General features: G+C 42.4%; 1 protein-coding gene and 1 pseudogene across 1 annotated transcript; both read right to left on the reverse strand.

Annotated features, from left to right (window-relative positions):
• Positions 1-295: 295 nt before the first annotated feature.
• LOC121972989 lies at positions 296-814 on the reverse strand. The gene has a single exon (XM_042524593.1). The coding sequence runs from the start codon at positions 812-814 to the stop codon at positions 296-298; it is 519 nt and encodes a 172-aa protein (XP_042380527.1).
• Positions 815-15556: 14742 nt separating this feature from the next.
• Positions 15557-16670, reverse strand: LOC121972990 (annotated as a pseudogene).
• Between the last annotated feature and the right edge of the window lie 1432 nt (positions 16671-18102).

The raw sequence follows: 18102 nt of genomic DNA on the forward strand, positions 1-18102 counted from the left end.
GGTAGAAAAATAAAAGGCAGCCATGAACAAAGTTATACTAAAGCAAGAAGCCTCGTCTCTCTTTCCTTTTATTTTTTTCTCAAAATAATAATAATAATAATAATAAACGATCAACAACAAATTCATAAAGTTGACATTACAAAAAGTCGATCAACAATAATCTAAAAAAAGTAAAAAAAAAAGGGAAAAAATGAATCCACTCATCTTTCAGTACATAATTAAAACAAAAAATAAACGATATAAAAGGTGGAATTGAAGATCAGCGCCGAAGAAATTAAATTAGGGATTGTCGTCGTCAGTCTTGGAAGCCGGTGATCTCCCACACGGCGTCGCGAACCCGGCTCAGATCTCGCCCCTTCAACGTCCGGCCGACACCCTCGTGCACCGACATCGACGCGGCCCGGTTCCGGCCCAGCAGCTCGTGCGGCGGAACCATCCGCCGCTCTCCGGAGATCGCGATCTCCACCTCCTCCTCGCCGACGTCGCATTCGGCCGTAAAGTAAACGCCGCTTGCCTTTTTTCTGTAACTTCCAGTGCGGTTGCCGAGTATCTTGGACCAGTCCGGTATATTCACCGGCATCGACGCGGCGGCCGCGCGTCGGCGATCCCCTGCCCTGTCGCCGCGGGCGGAGGGGGTCGGCCTGCCGGCGCGGAGCAGCTCGGCCTGTTGCGGCGAGATCGGTCCGGCAGGAAAGGATCCCCATACGTCGAACTCGGTGAACTCGTCCGATCCGTCGGACACTGGCGGAGCCGGCTCCGAGAAGAGGCCGTGCGCGAAGTTCGTCGCCGCCGGTTGGTGATTCGTCGCCGCCATCGTCCTGTGTCGCGTCTCCGGATGAGTTAACCTTTATAGAGATTTGCGATCGGATAAGACTCGCCATCCACTTCCCCATTTCGCCCTCATCACGAACCTTAACTACAGAAATGCCACTTCGTCTGCGATCGACGACTACGCGTAAATTAGAAAAAAGAAGCTTCCTTCGCTTTTGATTAATCAGATATATATTAATAAAACAAACAAAGGAGACGAGGGCATCCACGGTAATTCGCAGCTGCGCTTAATTATCACCGTGACGCGAAGAAAAAGCTTCGGGCGTCGCGGTATTTGTCGGGTAGCCGAAGTTCGGCGATGGGGCCCACGGCGGGCATGCAGGGCTGTGACAAGGACGAGTGGCGACTCCGCTTGAGGAAGACACTTGTCGCGCAGAGATCAGCGCGGCGAGGGCGGGACCCAAGTCACGTGCCGCTCGTTGGGTCAGCCTCATCCGCCAGCTGCGCGCCCGGCATCGTTTGCTTTTCTGAGAGACGATACAACCGTACCAGGCCACTTATTGGTGCTCTCGAATTTTGAAACACGTGTACCTTGTGGCGGGAACCACTCCTGGATATGGCATCCCATTACGTAGCGATGGCGCCACGTGGCTTGCTCTCGAATTTTGAATAAAAACAAGCATCTACCATTATTATTTATTATATTATATTATATTAATAATTTGTAGTAAAATAATTACAAATTGCAATAAATTAATTAAGTAGTTCACGGGAGGGAAATGAGAGAAGGAAAAGTAGGGGAGGATAAGTGAGAATTAAAGGGCACACAACAATTATGTATACGGATGATGGCAAGGAAAAGTGGATAAGATGACGGAGAAAATTGATCACTTATCTTTATCTACCACTATGTCTAATATTTTGTACTAAAACTAAGAATAAATTAAATTAGTCGACCTTCGTAGTTTTGTTTGCGTGCACTTAAGTGCAAGCTAAAAAGAGGAGCAAGAGGTGCGCATAGGAGACATTCACAAATTCAATTGTCGAAACTCATACTGGCTATCACATATGTGAGTAGTTGACTTGTCCTAAAATAAATGAATATTCTAACTTCATATTCAAATTGACATCATCTTGTCAAAATTATCCACGAGTAGGGCTTACGTCAGAATATGATTTAAGGGGGATTTAGTGAAGGTCAAGTTTTTGAGGCCTGATTCAATCCAAGATCAAGGATGATATGATTCAATAAATAATCACAAGTAATTTTGACCAGTTGACCGCAAGTCAAGTCGATCTTCGTCAAATAAATCTTCAAGTCAGGCATCTCTGGAGGTCGACTCTTTCGGTTGAACTTTAATAGATCTATTTTTTTCAGGCTGACTTCCTAAGGTCAATTTTTAAGTGACGCTGAATATGATAGTGATTATTACACGAATTGATAAGAACAAAAGTTTGAGAAAAATATAAGAAGAAATAACTGACATCTTCCATTTTTTTTTTAAAAAAAATAAATAAAAATTATTAACATATTTACAATCTTAAAATTTATAAACAGACTCAAAATCCAAAAAAAATAAAAATTATCAAAAATATCTTAAATACAAAAAAATTTAAAATTACAAATAATAATAATAATAATCTTTATATTCTCTTGCATCAATAGTACTTGGATTAAAAAAAAAATTATCCTCGAGTTTAGAATAATATCAGGTGATAGCCTAGGAGGGAAATCATTTGACACCGAATGGGCAAAATCTATGAGAGCATGTTAGATTTTGGGAATCCTCTTTGATCCGTCGATGAGCACAATTGACATCGTGGACGTTAGTATTGTCCATTTTTATGTCCTTCAAGCACTTATCATCTTTAACAATTAGTATCATTAGAGGATTTGATTCTTTATTTTATTTTCGATCAGATTCCTTAGTAAGATGAACTAAGTCATCATAATTTTCTTCCTCTATTAAATCCAGATCATCAGATATCCTCTTTGCACATTTTCACTCTTAGTTGTCAACAAAAAGTCCAAGAAAAGTTAACCAGAAAAAGTGATATTGCCATCTTGAAATTAATGCAATTTGGGAGCAGAGGAGGCAAATTTGACCTTGGAACCAAAGGCAGAGCCAGGTTCACAAGTACTCTAGATGTAGCCCGGGTACCAGTACAGTAAAAATGAAAAACACACAGCTTGAATTTACTATAGAGAAAGGAAGAAAAATGAGAAATAGTAGAAGTTAGCTTGGGGCGTCGAGCGCTTGTAGCTCATAGCCCGGGTAGATTACCCAGGCTGGCTTAGCTAGTGTTTGGAACAAGGACAATTTGCTGCTAGATATCTTTCCTAAGAGAAAAATCTTCTAAACTAAATTAAACACAGTCTGAAAATAGTTACTGCACCTCATCAATTTTGTCATCACTTATAATCGTTGCTTAATATAATTTGATAAAAGGTTCATAATTATCTTGTTGAATAGAACATGAATCCGACTCATTAATCACCTAGGTCTCATCTCCCACATCATCCTCAATCAACAAACTCTTACAAACGATTAAAGTCTAAGGGCAATCACCATAAAGTACCTCACCAACTTCTTCTTCCAAATTATCTTCGAATCGGTCAAGGTCATCTTGGACATTGAAGCTATCATTCTCCATGGCAAAACCTAATCATTCATGGAATGAAGTTGAGTGTACCCAAAAGGAAGAATGTGATCTTTCATCTTTTTCTTCATCTTCTCCCAATCATTGATTTTGGTTTTGCTATGTCTATCTCGTGAGCACAACAAGTGCTCCCACCATACCGATGCTCGACCCTTGAGTCTGATGGCAATCAGTTTCACCTTTAGCTTATTCAAAACTTGCTTATAATCAAAGATCCGCTTCACTTTGTTGATTCAATCCATAAAATTATTTGTTCTCTGTTTGTGACGTATCAAAAGATTCGGGTAGAGCAACTAGAAATCCAAGATTTCCATGTTGATCCTCTCGACCACGTGCCTTATGATCTCTAAGATTTCATGTTGTGGCGGTTCCACATTTTTTTTTTCTAAGATTTCATGTTGTTAGACACTTGGCTAAATTTGTAACTTGCCTCTGTAAATCCTCAATCTTGCCCTGAATGCTATGACCACGATACAAGACTGCCTCAGCCAAAACTTGCCTAACACGAATGATCCTGTCCGAATGCTGAATCAATGGACGCTGGGCACGTGGCGCTCCCCAACTGCTGACGTGGATCTTCGACTGGTTGCACGACCCTCCGGCGAACCTGCACAGAAGTCGGGTCGGGAAGGGGTTCCCGGCGGCGACCCTCCGACGCTCAAGTCAGGCAAGCAAGTAGTGAAAAAAGTGGCTCCAAAGGTGTCCAACGCGTACCTCCGGCGAAGTATAAGGCTCTTTATATAGAGCAGTGAAAGAGCTCCTGCACGTCCACCGAGGCGCATACGTGTCCGTAGCCCATACCTCGGTATGTGTCTGTCAGAAAGTTTATCTGACGACATACTGCTACAGTCCAAGCACGTCTTCGATGGGACAACAGAACACCTCGTTGTCAGACTTGGAGTATGGCCTAGCCATAGGACTTGACAGCTGTCATAAGATGTTCTTGTCCTTCTTTACCGACCACAGGCCGGGGCGTCCGTCCGGCCGGCGGGACGAGGCGTCCGGCCGGCCAGCATTCCTCTTACGCCTGGCCGGACGACCCTTACATCACGTCCGGCCTTCCCTCTTCATCAGCATGCTGGGGAGATCTTCGGTAAGATGTTATATAGGGACTACTAGCAGTATGTTACATTGTCTTCGGACGATCATGACGTCTGATCGGCCCTTCGTTACTGTTCAATCGAGCGCCGGAACCTCGATCCTTGTCAGGGTGCCTTTTTATTATCGGATGTGCATCGGTCGGTCGGTCGGGAGGCCGACTCATCCTTCTCCCGGTCGACCGGTCGGTCTGCCCTTTTCTCATGAGTCCGGGCGGCTCACCCTTCTCCGATGGACCACCTGTCCCTTTGACTTCCACGTGGCGTTGACCCCTCGCTATGGGGTCCCGTGTTCTAACCGCCGGATCACTTGCCTTCCCCTCAAGTCTAGTCGAAGGAGGCGAAGTCCGACTGACTGGACTGCCGATCTGACCGAGTAACGACTGATATATTAGTCCGCTCGGATGATTTCGGAGAGAAATTCACCGACAAGATTTCCCTCACTTTCGAAGAGGCAATCAAGGCGGCGGTGGATTACTTGAAGGCTAAAGGTCACCTTCCCGCCGAGCTGACCATCCCCCCAGAGGATCTGGCTACCGTGATGGGCGCCATTCCTGATGCTCTTTTTGATTTTGACGCGTGAGGAGTGTTTATGTTTTTGTACTCTTGCTGTTCGGCACAACTTATTTTTGCTGTAACTTCTTTTGTTTGCCCAGCGTTTGGCGTAAATAGATCATCTTTCTGTTCTTTCAACTTTTGTTTTGGCAAGAAATTTTTCTTTCGTCATGTTTAAAGTGTTCTTTAAAACTCCTCCGCTCGGCTCCATACTCTAACATGAGCTCAAGCCGATTGTCTTCGAAAAATGTCTTTCGCCATGCGACTGCATAGCCGCTCGGCGAGCGAACGTCATTCGTTCACGTGCTCACATCTTTAATTCTTATTAACTATCTTTTGTTTTGCACCTTACCTCAAAGGGATTTTCCCCATATTTTTGCTAAGCGAGCCGCTCGGTCGTATGCTGGCCTTAAAGAACAGGCTCTGTCATCGGTCGGCTCTTACCGCCGGAATGTATCACGTGGATGGCTATCCGCTCGGAGGGTTTATAGACGTCGGCTCGTCTCTCGATTTTTAACGTCGGAGTTCGACGGTCTTTCGCTCGGAGGGTTTATAGACGCCGGCTCGTCTCTCGATATTTAGCGTCGGAGCTCGACGGTCTTCCGCTCGGAGCGTTTATAGACACCGGCTCGTCTCTCGATTTTTAACGTCGGAGCTCGACGGTCTTCCGCTCGGAGCGTTTATAGACGCCGGCTCGTCTCTCGATATTTAACGTCGGAGCTCGACGGTCTTCCGCTCGGACGTTTATAGACGCCGGCTCGTCTCTCGATATTTAACGTCGGAGCTCGATGGTCTTCCGCTCGGAGCGTTTATAGACGCCGGCTCGTCTCTCGATTTTTAACGTTGGAGCTCGACGGTCTTCCGCTCGGGAGACGCCGGCTCGTCTCGATATTTAACGTCGTAGCTCGGCGGTCTTCCGCTCAGGCGTTTATAGAGGCCGGCTCGTCTCTCGATATTTAGCCGAGCTCGGCGGTCTTCCGCTTCGAGCGTTTATAGCCGGCTCGTGTCTCGATTTTAACGTCGGAGCTCGGCGGTCTTCCGCTTCGGAGAGTTTATAGACGCCGGCTCGTCTCGATTTTTACGTCCGAGCTCGGCGGTCTTCCGCTTGGACGTTTATAGACGCGACTCTCGATATTTAGCGTCGGAGCTCGGCGGTCTTCCTTCGGACGTTTATAGGCGTCGGCTCGTCTCGATATTTAACGTCGGAGCTCGGCGGTCTTCCGCTCGGACGTTTATACACGCCGGCTCGTCTCGATTTTAACGTCGAGCTCGGCGGTCTTCCGCCGGAGCGTTTATAACGCCGGCTCGCTCTCGATATTTAACGTCGGAGCTCGACGGCCTTCCGCTCGGAGGGTTTATAGACGCCGGCTCGTCTCTCGATATTTAATGTCGGAGCTCGACGGTCTTCCGCTCGGAGCGTTTATAGACGCCGGCTCGTCTTTCGATATTTAACGTCAGAGCTCGACGGCCTTCCGCTCGGAGGGTTTATAGACGCCGGCTCGTCTCTCGATATTTAACGTCGGAGCTCGACGGTCTTCCGCTCGGAGGGTTTATAGACGCCGGCTCGTCTCTTGATATTTAACGTCGGAGCTCGACAGTCTTCCGCTCGGAGGGTTTATAGACGCCGGCTCGTCTCTCGATTTTTAACGTCGGAGCTCGATGACCTTTAAGGCTACTTTTAACACAGCCGGTCGGCGAAGATATTTGCCATCTTTATAATTTTGCTTCCTGCATTACAAGGACATAGGCGACCGAAATGTATATAAATTTACATTTAGCGCACATTTCCCCCAGCTCGGATAACGTACTCCCGGCCGAACGACTCGGGGTCTTCTTCGTCGAGCGCTTGGCTCGGATAACTTACTCCCGGCCGAACGGCTCGGGGTCTTCTTTGTCGAGCGCTGGCCTCAGATACTGTACTCCTGGCCGAACGGCGCGGGGTCTTCCTCGTCAAGCGTTTGACTCGAATATTATACCTCCGGCCGAACGACTCGGGGCCTTCGGCATCGAGCGCTTGGCTCGGATATTATACCTCCGGCCGAATGGCTCGGGGCCTTCATCGTCGAGCGCTTGGCTCGGTTATTATACCTCCAGCCGAACGGCTCGGGGCCTTCGTTGTCAAGCCTTTGGCTCCGATGATATACGCTCGGTCGAACGACACGGGCCTTCTTTCGGAAAATTACGATGAATTCTATGCCTGAAAGAAACTATATCTGAAAAACTAACCTGTCGATCAGCATAAGATCTGACTCAATTTCTCAACTCCCGAATACCCGTGGAGTGAGGTGGATACAATGTACTCGTCGAAATTTATCAAGGCCAGGAGGATGGCGAAACTTCCCGGTCGGTCCTCCATGGCCGCTCGGCCCCCCCAGGCCCCAGAGGTGGAGGCGGCCTGCTGCGTTATCCTTCTACTTGAGCCTTCTGCTCCTGTTGCTCCACGAGCCTAGCTACTCTTGCCTCTGTCAGAGCGTCGAGTTTCTCCACGGAGAGCATCACCATGTGTGGTCGTCCAGCTTCGTCCATTGCTTCCGTTCGGATGCAGGAGCGTTCCCACTGACGGCGCTAATTTGATCCTGTCCAAATGCTGAATCAATGGACGCTGGGCACGTGGCGCTCCCCAGCTGCTAACGTGGATCTTCGACTGGTTGCACGACCCTCCGGCGAACCTGCACAGAAGTCGGGTCGGGAAGGGGTTCCCGGCGGCGACCCTCCGACGCTCAAGTCAGGCAAGCAAGTAGTGAAAAAAGTGGCTCCAAAGGTGTCCAACGCGTACCTCCGGCGAAGTATAAGACTCTTTATATAGAGCGGTGAAAGAACTCCTGCACGTCCACCGAGGCGCATACGTGTCCGCAGCTCATACCTCGGTATGTGTCTGTCAGAATGCTTACCTGACGTCATACTGCTACAGTCCAAGCACGTCTTCAATGGGACAACAGAACACCTCGTTGTCAGACTTGGAGTATGACCTAGCCATAGGACTTGACAGCTGTCATAAGATGTTCTTGTCCTTCTTTACCGACCACAGGCCGGGGCGTCCGTCCGGCCGGCGGGACGAGGCGTCCGGCCGGCCAGCATTCCTCTTACGCCTGGCCGGGCGACCCTTACATCACGTCCGGCCTTCCCTCTTCATCGGCATGCTGGGGAGATCTTCGGTAAGATGTTATATAGGGACTACTAGCAGTATGTTACATTGTCTTCGGATGATCATGACGTCCGATCGGCCCTTCGTTACTGTTCAATCGAGCGCCGGAACCCCGATCCTTGTCAGGGTGCCTTTTTATTATCGGATGTTCATCGGTCGGCCGGTCGGGAGGTCGACTCATCCTTCTCCCGGTCGACCGGTCGGTCTGCCCTTTTCTCATGAGTCTGGTCGGCTCACCCTTCTCCGATGGACCACCTGTCTCTTTGACTTCCACGTGACGTTGACCCCTCGCTATGGGGTCCCGTGTCCTAACCGCCGGATCAACGACCATGATCACTAATATTATGACCTTCCATTGGATCCAATACTTGGCTTTCTCAAATCAGAACCTGCTAGCTCTCGTACCAACTGACACCAAGCAATTATCTTGCGGGCTGACAGGAAGGGAGTTCTGAGAAGAATGCAAGAAGAGATAATCGTTGTCCTCTATATTTTTTTTATATAATAAACAAGGATTATCCCTTAAATATGTAAACACTTGTTTATATAGACTACAACCCTACAACCCTTAAGATCCAAAGAAGAAAAAGAAATTCTAATATATAGACCATAATTCTTATCTTGTAAAGTAAAGAAAGAAATTCTAAAAGAAAAAATATTAATAGACTTATAATTCTAAAATTCCTAAACATACTCAAAATTAAAAAAATATAAAAAATAAAAATTACCAAAAATACCTAAAACATTAAAAATACTTTAAATACCTAAAGAATAAAAATTACTAAAAATAATAATAGCAATCTTTGGATCCTCCTGCATCAAAAACCCCTCTGACGCTCAAGTCGGATCTTGAAAAAAGAATGAAAAAGATAATTGGAGAAAAGTAGAAAAATTAGAGAGTTATGAGACTATTTGCCTTGATGTTGCAATAGGTTACCTTTAAATAGAAGTGAAAGGGTGGCACAAGTTCTCAAATATTGCTTATCTTCCTTTGTTTATCAAGAGATGCATGCCTCTCTTGATGATCGGTGCTTTATTGCCGCATCCATTGGTGATTGGTGCTTCAACAATCATCGAGTCGAAATCGTGTTCTAATTTGGATAGACTTGGATGCGATTCAGATAGAGTTGACTTTGTTGGGACTTGTGCGAGTTAGGTGGGGATGAATAACTCTGATCGCCTCAAAATTCAATGCGTAGTGGAAATTTGAATTAAATTCGACGCCAACAGCACAAGAACACACGCTAACATGTTTGATTTTACTTCATTCACCGCTTCCCAAGGTGGCTATGTCAAAGGCCTAGTCCTAACTGTTGGTACCTTTGACCCAGTCAGTTAGAGGGGGAGGGGAGGGGGGGTGAATAGCTGATAACCCACTTTATTCGCTTCCTACGTATTCATTAGTGCATATAAAAAATACAAAACTAATATGAATACAAAAGCCAAGAACAAAAAAGAAAATAAACAAACTCTAACACGTTTCGTTTAACGTGGTTTGGAGATGATGCTCGTACTCCACAACATGCCCGTGAGGCGGACGATCCCTGTGATCCTTCAGTGGATCAATCCCAGGCAAACTTCGGCTAGTGAACGATTCCTTCTCTATCAAGAAGTCTCGCCACAAACTTAATCATGCGCACTTGGATCACGGGAGCTTGGAGACTCTAATTAGGGGTTAACCACCTCTAATTTCATCACCTAAGCCAGCTATCCCAAGCTCCATTATATAGAGCTTAGGGGAAAACATCCAGGCTGTTTTCCATCTACCAGTCGATAGGTAAAGTCACCAGTTGATTGATCTATGTGGAAAATCGACCGATATACCCCAACGATTCGATACCAGTTGATTAATGCCAAGACCAATCGACTTGCCCACTTCGATTGAGAGAACAAAAACATTATGTTCTCTCTTAGTCGACAGGTCAGTTGATTGGGACTAGTCGACCGATGAACATACCAATCGACTGATCACCCTAGGCTGAGCAAACAAAAGCTCATATTTGTTGTTTCTCAACCATCAGTCAACTGAGACATATACCAATCGACTAATAAATCCTAACACTAGAGTTTTTACCCCAAGTACAATCACTTAGCACTTGTCCTCTCCCGTATAAATTGACCTTCTCTTCTAGTGTCCTCCACTAGCCTTACGTCCCTCAGATGCTTCCCTATCCTTCATATTTTGTCTTCAAGAGCTTCCTTCGATTTTGTCCTTATTGTCGGGCCTTCCATTACCAAGAGATTTCTCACCTCTAGGACTTTAACCTTGCCAAGAGCTCTATACTCCGGGACTTCATCCTTGCTAAGTTACGCTTGGACCTACGTTGCCAATATCATATTTGGACTTATCTTTGCCAAGATCACACGATCGCACTTAGACTTTTCTTGTTGTATCTACCACTTGCACACTTAACAACGCATATCAAATACAATAAATAACCTAACTCAAACATTTATCCAAACATTAAAACCTAGGATCACATTGATTGCTCCAACACTAACTAATACCACCATTATCATTCACCTTCTCAAATACTTTTTGGAGGCAGAGAAGTCTCTTGCAACTTATTTATATAAAAATACAAAAATACAAATGACTAAAAAAGATTGAAATAAACACGTTTACACAGGTGAGCTTTGCTTTGGATGTTTGTTGTTGTTTTAAATTGCCCCTTGTTGGTTTGAAATTGCAGCATTACGTCCTCACACCTCTAAGAATCGACATTGAAAATCTCTTTGAAAATTCTTTAATAGCCTTCAAATTAGAGATTGATTTTCATCTATCAGTCAATTGATCTTACCTATCAATTGATTGATCAACTATAAATTCAAACATTGCTCTATAAACCATCAAGTCAATAACTACACCCACCTCATCGTTACTCCACTATCCATCACCATCAATTGACTATTTCCTATTTAGTCAAATCCCGCAGTCGAATTCTAAATATTCTATTTGGTTGAACAATGATATTAGTCGATTGATCATAATCAGTCAAGTTTTGAAGCTTTTGTACATTGCTATCGTCAATGGCATAGCCAAGAATTATGACATACTTGGGTTGATCATCGAATTTGGAGTGCCACATTCAAATTTTGAATGTCTAGTGGAGCACTTTATGTAAAATACGATAATTAAATAATTAGTGTTATCGGAGAAATAACCTTATAAAAATTTCTGAGGATTTTTAAAAAAATTTCAAGATTTAAATCGAATCCGTATGATACATTTATAGGGTAAACAAGATTAAAGGGAGTTAAACGAGGAAATGTTTAATTTCCTAAGATACATTTAAATCCGATTAATCGGAAAAGCTAAGGTTGTGAAGATTAAACCCCAAGGATTTAATCATGTTATAGTAACCTAAGCTAGTAAACGTTGTTTCTCTTCCCAAAAATTTTGATTGAGCCACTGTTCCTCTTGCTTACTTCATCTTCCACTCGTCCGCCTTCAATCATCGCCGAGACACAGTTCCCTTCGCCAGATTTGAATCTTAGCCACCAGACTTTTTCTCCATTCACAAGAGGGTACAGTGAGAATCTCTATCTCTGTTTTCTTCGCATCTAATCGCTAGCCATGGTATTCATCCGATCTACATATGAGTTGGAGATCCAATATGTAGCACTACAACCCTGTTGAATTTCGGCTAGCAAGTGCTGATTTGGGGTACTTGACATAGAGGGTAGTAGCTTCACTTAACTCCGACTGTAACTTTCGGCAGCAACTTCTTCAGTCGAGAGTCAGCAGAGGTCTCTCTAGATTTGGGTGAGTTGTTGGAATTGATTAATGTTTAGCCTAACCTGATGTGATTATGGAATGGATAGGGGTTAATTAGTTTAATTCAGATTATGGAACGATTAGAGTTAATTGAGGGTTAAACTTAATCTAATGAAGAGGATGGATTAGATTAGGGTAAGTTGGCTTAACTTTAATTTAAGCAATGAATAATATTAGTGAGACCTAAACATTAATTGGGGAGTTAAGTGATGATTGTGTTTTGATTAGGGATACCCTAATTAGTTTAGGAGATTTAATTTAGCTATTTAATTCATATGAAAATAGATAAATTGTATATACTGATGTAGGATTTTGAGCCCGTGTTAGACACTGCCATGTGGACATTTCGCTTGATCTACATTCGAGACGGATACTTCTTGTTTTGTTTCTTTAGTATTTTGACCTTAGTGCATGAACTATATTTCGGATAATTGCTGTATTTACCTTGACTCTACTTATATTTTACCTGAGTTTGATACTTACATACTTGATCTTGGAAATAATCAACTTCATATCTTGTTTATTTGCATTGATTGCTGTATATACATATACTCTGGTGGACATGCTAGCTATCGCGTGGCATAGTTGCTTACTATATATGTGGTGATGATTATTCGCATCTTACTCATCATAGCATTGCATGTTTGCCGATGACTATGTCTCCCTTATGGTTGAGAGAGTCATCGTCATTGCTGCTCACTCGGTCGCTTGGGGTAGTGTGCTTGGAGTGAGTGCAGCTTGTCTTGTCGTGCCCAACTCGCTTCACTAAGGGGTAGTGGTAGTGAGTAGCATGGACCCCATTGCTATGTAGCTAGATAGCTACTCAATAAACTATCGACTCATACCACTCATGAGTAGTGGCTATTGGTAGTGTGTATAGTTATCATTGTCCCGACCTCTCGACTATATAGGAGTTGTGGTAGCTCAAGGATGGGCGGGAGTGACCATGCCATGCATATACATACTATATGTGATTGCATATACTTGTGATTGATTATATCCATATGTCTGTGATATCTGTGATATGTTTACATATGGTTAAGATATATTTATTGCATATACTTGACATTGGTCTGCTTATTAGTAGCTGGATATACCATATATGATACTTTAGTAGATATGATCAATTCTGTTGTAGATCCATTCTTGCACTTGTAGTTATTAGGTGCTCAGCACATCATTCAGGTATGAACACTTATTATGACATTACTGTTATGCTTGTTGATTATTCCTTATGAGACTGTATATCTTTGAATCTCTCTATATATATTATGTTCATGTACTGTCTATGTGTATTACCCGCTAAGTCACGTAGACTCACCACTCCTTTTACTAATTTACTTTTCTTAAGAAGAAGGTAGAGGATTTATGGAGTCACCTGGAGATCCTGTTAGCTAGTCCCATATCGCATCGAGCGGCTTCTTCCGCTATTACTTTTACTCACATTATTGATTTTCAAACTTGGTCATTTATTGAATAACTTGTGTGTGGATTTTTGGACTTGTGGTGTCCTTTTATTTGATTATGTATTTGTCGAGATAAATCATACCGGTACGCAGAGTAGTCAATTATTTTTCATGGTTATGTTTTGTACCAATAGTGTAGGCTGTATATTGTTATTATCTTCCACTGTGTTTTTGTTTCAACCGTGTGAATTGCTTATTATCTTGCATGGTTATGTATGTTTCCAACCGTATGGGTTGTAGTTATTATACTTGTACAGCCGTTAGCTATATATCTATGTTTCATACATTATCATAAGGGAGAGATGCTGTCTGTTTGTCGGGTAAAGACTCCTTCGGGGCGTGACACTTTATCCAATTGTCTAGAAACATCAAACTCAACTTTTTAGATATAAGATTTAAGGAGCTTGTTTGGTTTAAAATTCTCTAGGAAATTTATTGCTTAATTTACTCACTGTAAGTATCTCAGGATAATTTTGATGTGATCAACCAAATTAAGTTAGGTTCTATTATTGTCTGATCCTTGTGTTTAAGTGTGTAGAAATTTAGGAATACAAGAAGTCGAGCGGAAGATGTATCAGACGAGAAGGATGGTATGGGAAACGAGTCAATGAGCTCGGTACATCCGAGGGACGAGAAGCTATGAAATAGTACACTAGCAGACGAGAAGGACGTACGCGATGCTTCTGAGGTACGGGAAGCCAGGGAGGAATACTGTTCGAGGAGAAGGCTAGAGTTGGATTCGAGTGAGCTCAACACTAGATGACCGAAGAATCACTCAAGTGACCGGAACAGTTGGACAAGTCAACATGAAGTTGACTGTCCAGACACCCGGACTCTAGGCGCCCAGACCACCTTGGGCCAACACAAGTGCCCCATCGAGACGTTGCTGTGAGGATGACATTCGGAGTCAACGTCAACACCAATCTGGACGGCTAGACCGGTCCAATTGCCTAGGTGAGAATAAAATATGATCATCAAGTCGTTGAAAAGCCGTTGAGAAGCAGATAAAGTGCATGGCTAGGGGCGCCCGGAGATACCACGCCAGCCAATGGATAAATTTGACCAGTAGATTATAAATAGAGTCATTGTCCTAGGAGTTTAAAAAACACACTTGTACTCAAATAGTTTTTCTAGTTTTTAGAGTCGGCCCTTTCAACGATGGTAAGAGGCTATTCCGTCTTCATCAAAAGGAGATCTTTAATGGAGCTTTACATTGTCTTGGATTACCAACCTTCCTAGTTGCCAACCAAATAAAAACTTTCTGCCACTTCTTTTAAATTTATGTTTTTATATTTGTTCATCTAACTGTGTGTTTGTCTTTGTTAAGAACGATAGCAAAAGAAATTTACCTAACTTATTTGTAGGGCTATTCACCCACCTTTACCAACCAATATGGGACCAACCCTCACAAGTACCTCAGACAATTTCAATAACTTAAAACCATCACCATCTTTCAAGTTCTCAAACTTTCAAGATCTTTCAAACTCTCACCGATCAAAATTCCTATGATTATAAGAACTTATTATAAAACAAAAGGTGGCATAGTTCATTCTTGGATATTAGTTAGAGTTAGCTTGTTGATGCTCATGTTTGAGGAAGTGACAAAACTAAGGGCAAAAAATACCTTAGTCAATAATGTTAAAATATTAAATTGATTTGAACATGTTTAGTATCATCTATTAAAATACAAAACTTACCCCATAGGATTGGCGTAGCTGGTATTTGACATCGAATAAAATAGTGATTATCCTACGGACTGATGATAAAAGAGATTTAATAAGAAAACAAGAAAAGAAATCTCCGTCCTCCAAGTTTTTTTGAAAAATATTTATTTAATATCCGAGAATAATTTTCAAACCGTTAACAAATGCTTATATAGACTCGAATCTTAAGAAAAAGAATTTTTTTTTATATATATAGACCCAAATTACTATCTTGTAAAGAACCAGAAAAATTTGAAAAGATATAAAACATTATTAACATACTCACATTCTTAAAATTTCGATTCAAAATTCAAAAAATACAAAAGACAAAATTAGCAAAAATACCTTAAATATCAAAAATACCCTAAATATCAAAAAACTCAAAAACTACTAAAAATAATAAAAAGATATTCAGATACTCCTGTATTAATCGTTCTCAAATTTAGAGTAATGTCATATGGTAATCTAGGAGAAAAATCTTCTGGCACCAAATCAGTAAATGTTTGTTGTGGATAGATACATGCTCTCTTTTGTATGATATGAGTATATGTAGTCCCATCTATAATTTTTTTCCTCTTCTCGTTAGTAGGAACTACACCATATAAATAGATCTTCATCTCCCCTTGCAGAAGCCTTTGCTGAAAATTGCTCTTATAGAGATTCCAAAACTCAGTACTGACTTGTGGTAATGTAAGCAGTGAATAACCCTTGCCATCCCTGTGCATATCAAACTAAATTATGCCCCAGTGTGAAAGTATCAATGTCTCCCTTAGGGCATAACGTAGACGGTGGGTGCATGACATCTCTGATGTAATAGTTAAGGGTCGATTCTCAGGAATTGATGACCTAGGGTTTATCCAACTATATGTTTAACGCCTGTGTACATGGGGGTCGTTAATGCGGATCTACATTTGTGAAAGTGTCAATGCCTCCATGTTAATTTATTTATCCTGCTTGGTGTACCACTTGCAATATTTACTCGGCTCCTTTTAAGTGATGTTGCCCGATCTTCCACTTTCATATGCTTTGCGAACACTTTTACAGGATGACACAACCATGTAAAGGATTTCAATCCTCGAAGAATCTCTAGGGACATCAATGCAGATGTACTGACAACTATTAGTGTTGGGCTTCCTACATCTATTGCACCCTCTAGAACCTTTTCTTTCGTACCACTTCTTTCCAGGAAGGTCCAAAAGCACTTTTAATGTGATCACTCAAATTGTCTATGTCCTGTGCCATACTTTCAACAAGCTTCACCATACATGAATCTTTGTAGGCATCCAACTTGAGAGGAGAGAGCTTGATTTTATTGGCAAATTGGAACCGATCGAGAAAGAAGTCAAGCTGCTGAGCCACTGAAACAGTTGAGATTAAGAGCATTGTCTCACCACCATCAGACTCGTTGCTCTTCTCCTCGCTCTTTCTCTCTATTATCATTTCAACCTTATGGACAACATCCCCTTCACTTGACAATATCAACTTAGCCACCATTGATGCATCGCCAAAGCAGGAGAAGTTTCATGCGAGACATTAGGAAACTCAAGTCAGTTTTGGAGATTTCTCCAACGGCCACACTAGCAAAAAGATTCATCCCATTATCAGCTTCAATGGTAGGAGGTGTACTAGTTTTAGAATATTCGATGCAGCTTTCAATCAAGGCATTAATAGACAGAAGAGAACTTGTCCTAGGATCAGTAGAGGATATTCCCTTATCATTTCTAGGTGATGAACATGTAGCTCTAGCAAACTCTAAATTCTTCTCGATTTCCTTACCACTGTTGAGGTGTGATTCATCAACACCAGGTGAACTTTTGCATCCTTCCCCATCTCTAACCTCTTGCGTTCAAGCGGAAGTCCTCCGGGTCAAATTCCTCCTCAACATTATTTTTGAATTCATCCAAGTCATCTCAAGTGTCGAAGCTACCATCCTCCATAGAGACCTAATCATCCTTGGAACAAAGTTTGAGTGTATCCAAAGGGAAGAAAATGATTCTTCATTTTTTTAATCTTCTCCCAATCTTTGATCTTGGTTTTGCCATGTCTATCTAGTGAGCGTTGTAAGTGCTCCCACCATGCAGATGCTCGACTCTTGAGTCTGATAGCAATTAGCTTTACCTTCATTTGATCTAGATCTTACTTAAGTCGAATATCCATTCTACTTCGTTGATCTAATCAACGAAGTTCTCTGCTTGTAACGTACTAGAAAATTTGGACAGATCAACCCAAAAACCAAGGTCTCCATAAGGCTCCTCTCGATCAATGCATTCCTATTATGTAGCCTGATGGTGATACGAGTTCTCGAAGATAGACTCGGAATCATGATCTTACGATCTCAGAATGAACCGAAGCACCCCCAATGCCTTGTAAAAGAAAGGTTCGACCACAACTCTCATCATCCATTCTCTTACAAGCTTCAACTTGATTCTACTACGTCGTCTCCTTACAACTATCGTGTTGCGACCCTACTATGCCGAATTTACTCTAGAACAAAGTTCTATAGCAAGAACTATAACGACAGTGAGCTTCTAGTGTCTATAAAATTTAACTGTTAAATTAATATTATTCTTGAATAGAAAAGTGCAGGTTGTTACACTTTCTTCATCCGTCATTTGATATCTCTATCCTAAGATTCTTCAGAAGATAATTTAGTGGACTGTCCATCAGAAATGTCCCAAGGGACGTGAGCCTTGGAGTAGTGGTTGTTGGACTGCAAATCAAGTAATTTACCATGTGTTGTTTTTCTTTTTTGTCTTACTTTATTTTCTTCCGCTACACACTCAATTTTCGATAAATGATTTTAAAAATGGTATCAGAACCAAGTTCGCTCAATTTTTGTGCACCCACAAACTTGAGCAAAATCTATTTCTTTTTCAAATATTTTTTTGAGTATTTTTTGTTTAATTACTTCTTTTATATTGTGCGG

The sequence above is a fragment of the Zingiber officinale genome, chromosome 4A (genome assembly GCF_018446385.1).
Source record: "Zingiber officinale cultivar Zhangliang chromosome 4A, Zo_v1.1, whole genome shotgun sequence".
Lineage (NCBI taxonomy): Eukaryota > Viridiplantae > Streptophyta > Magnoliopsida > Zingiberales > Zingiberaceae > Zingiber > Zingiber officinale.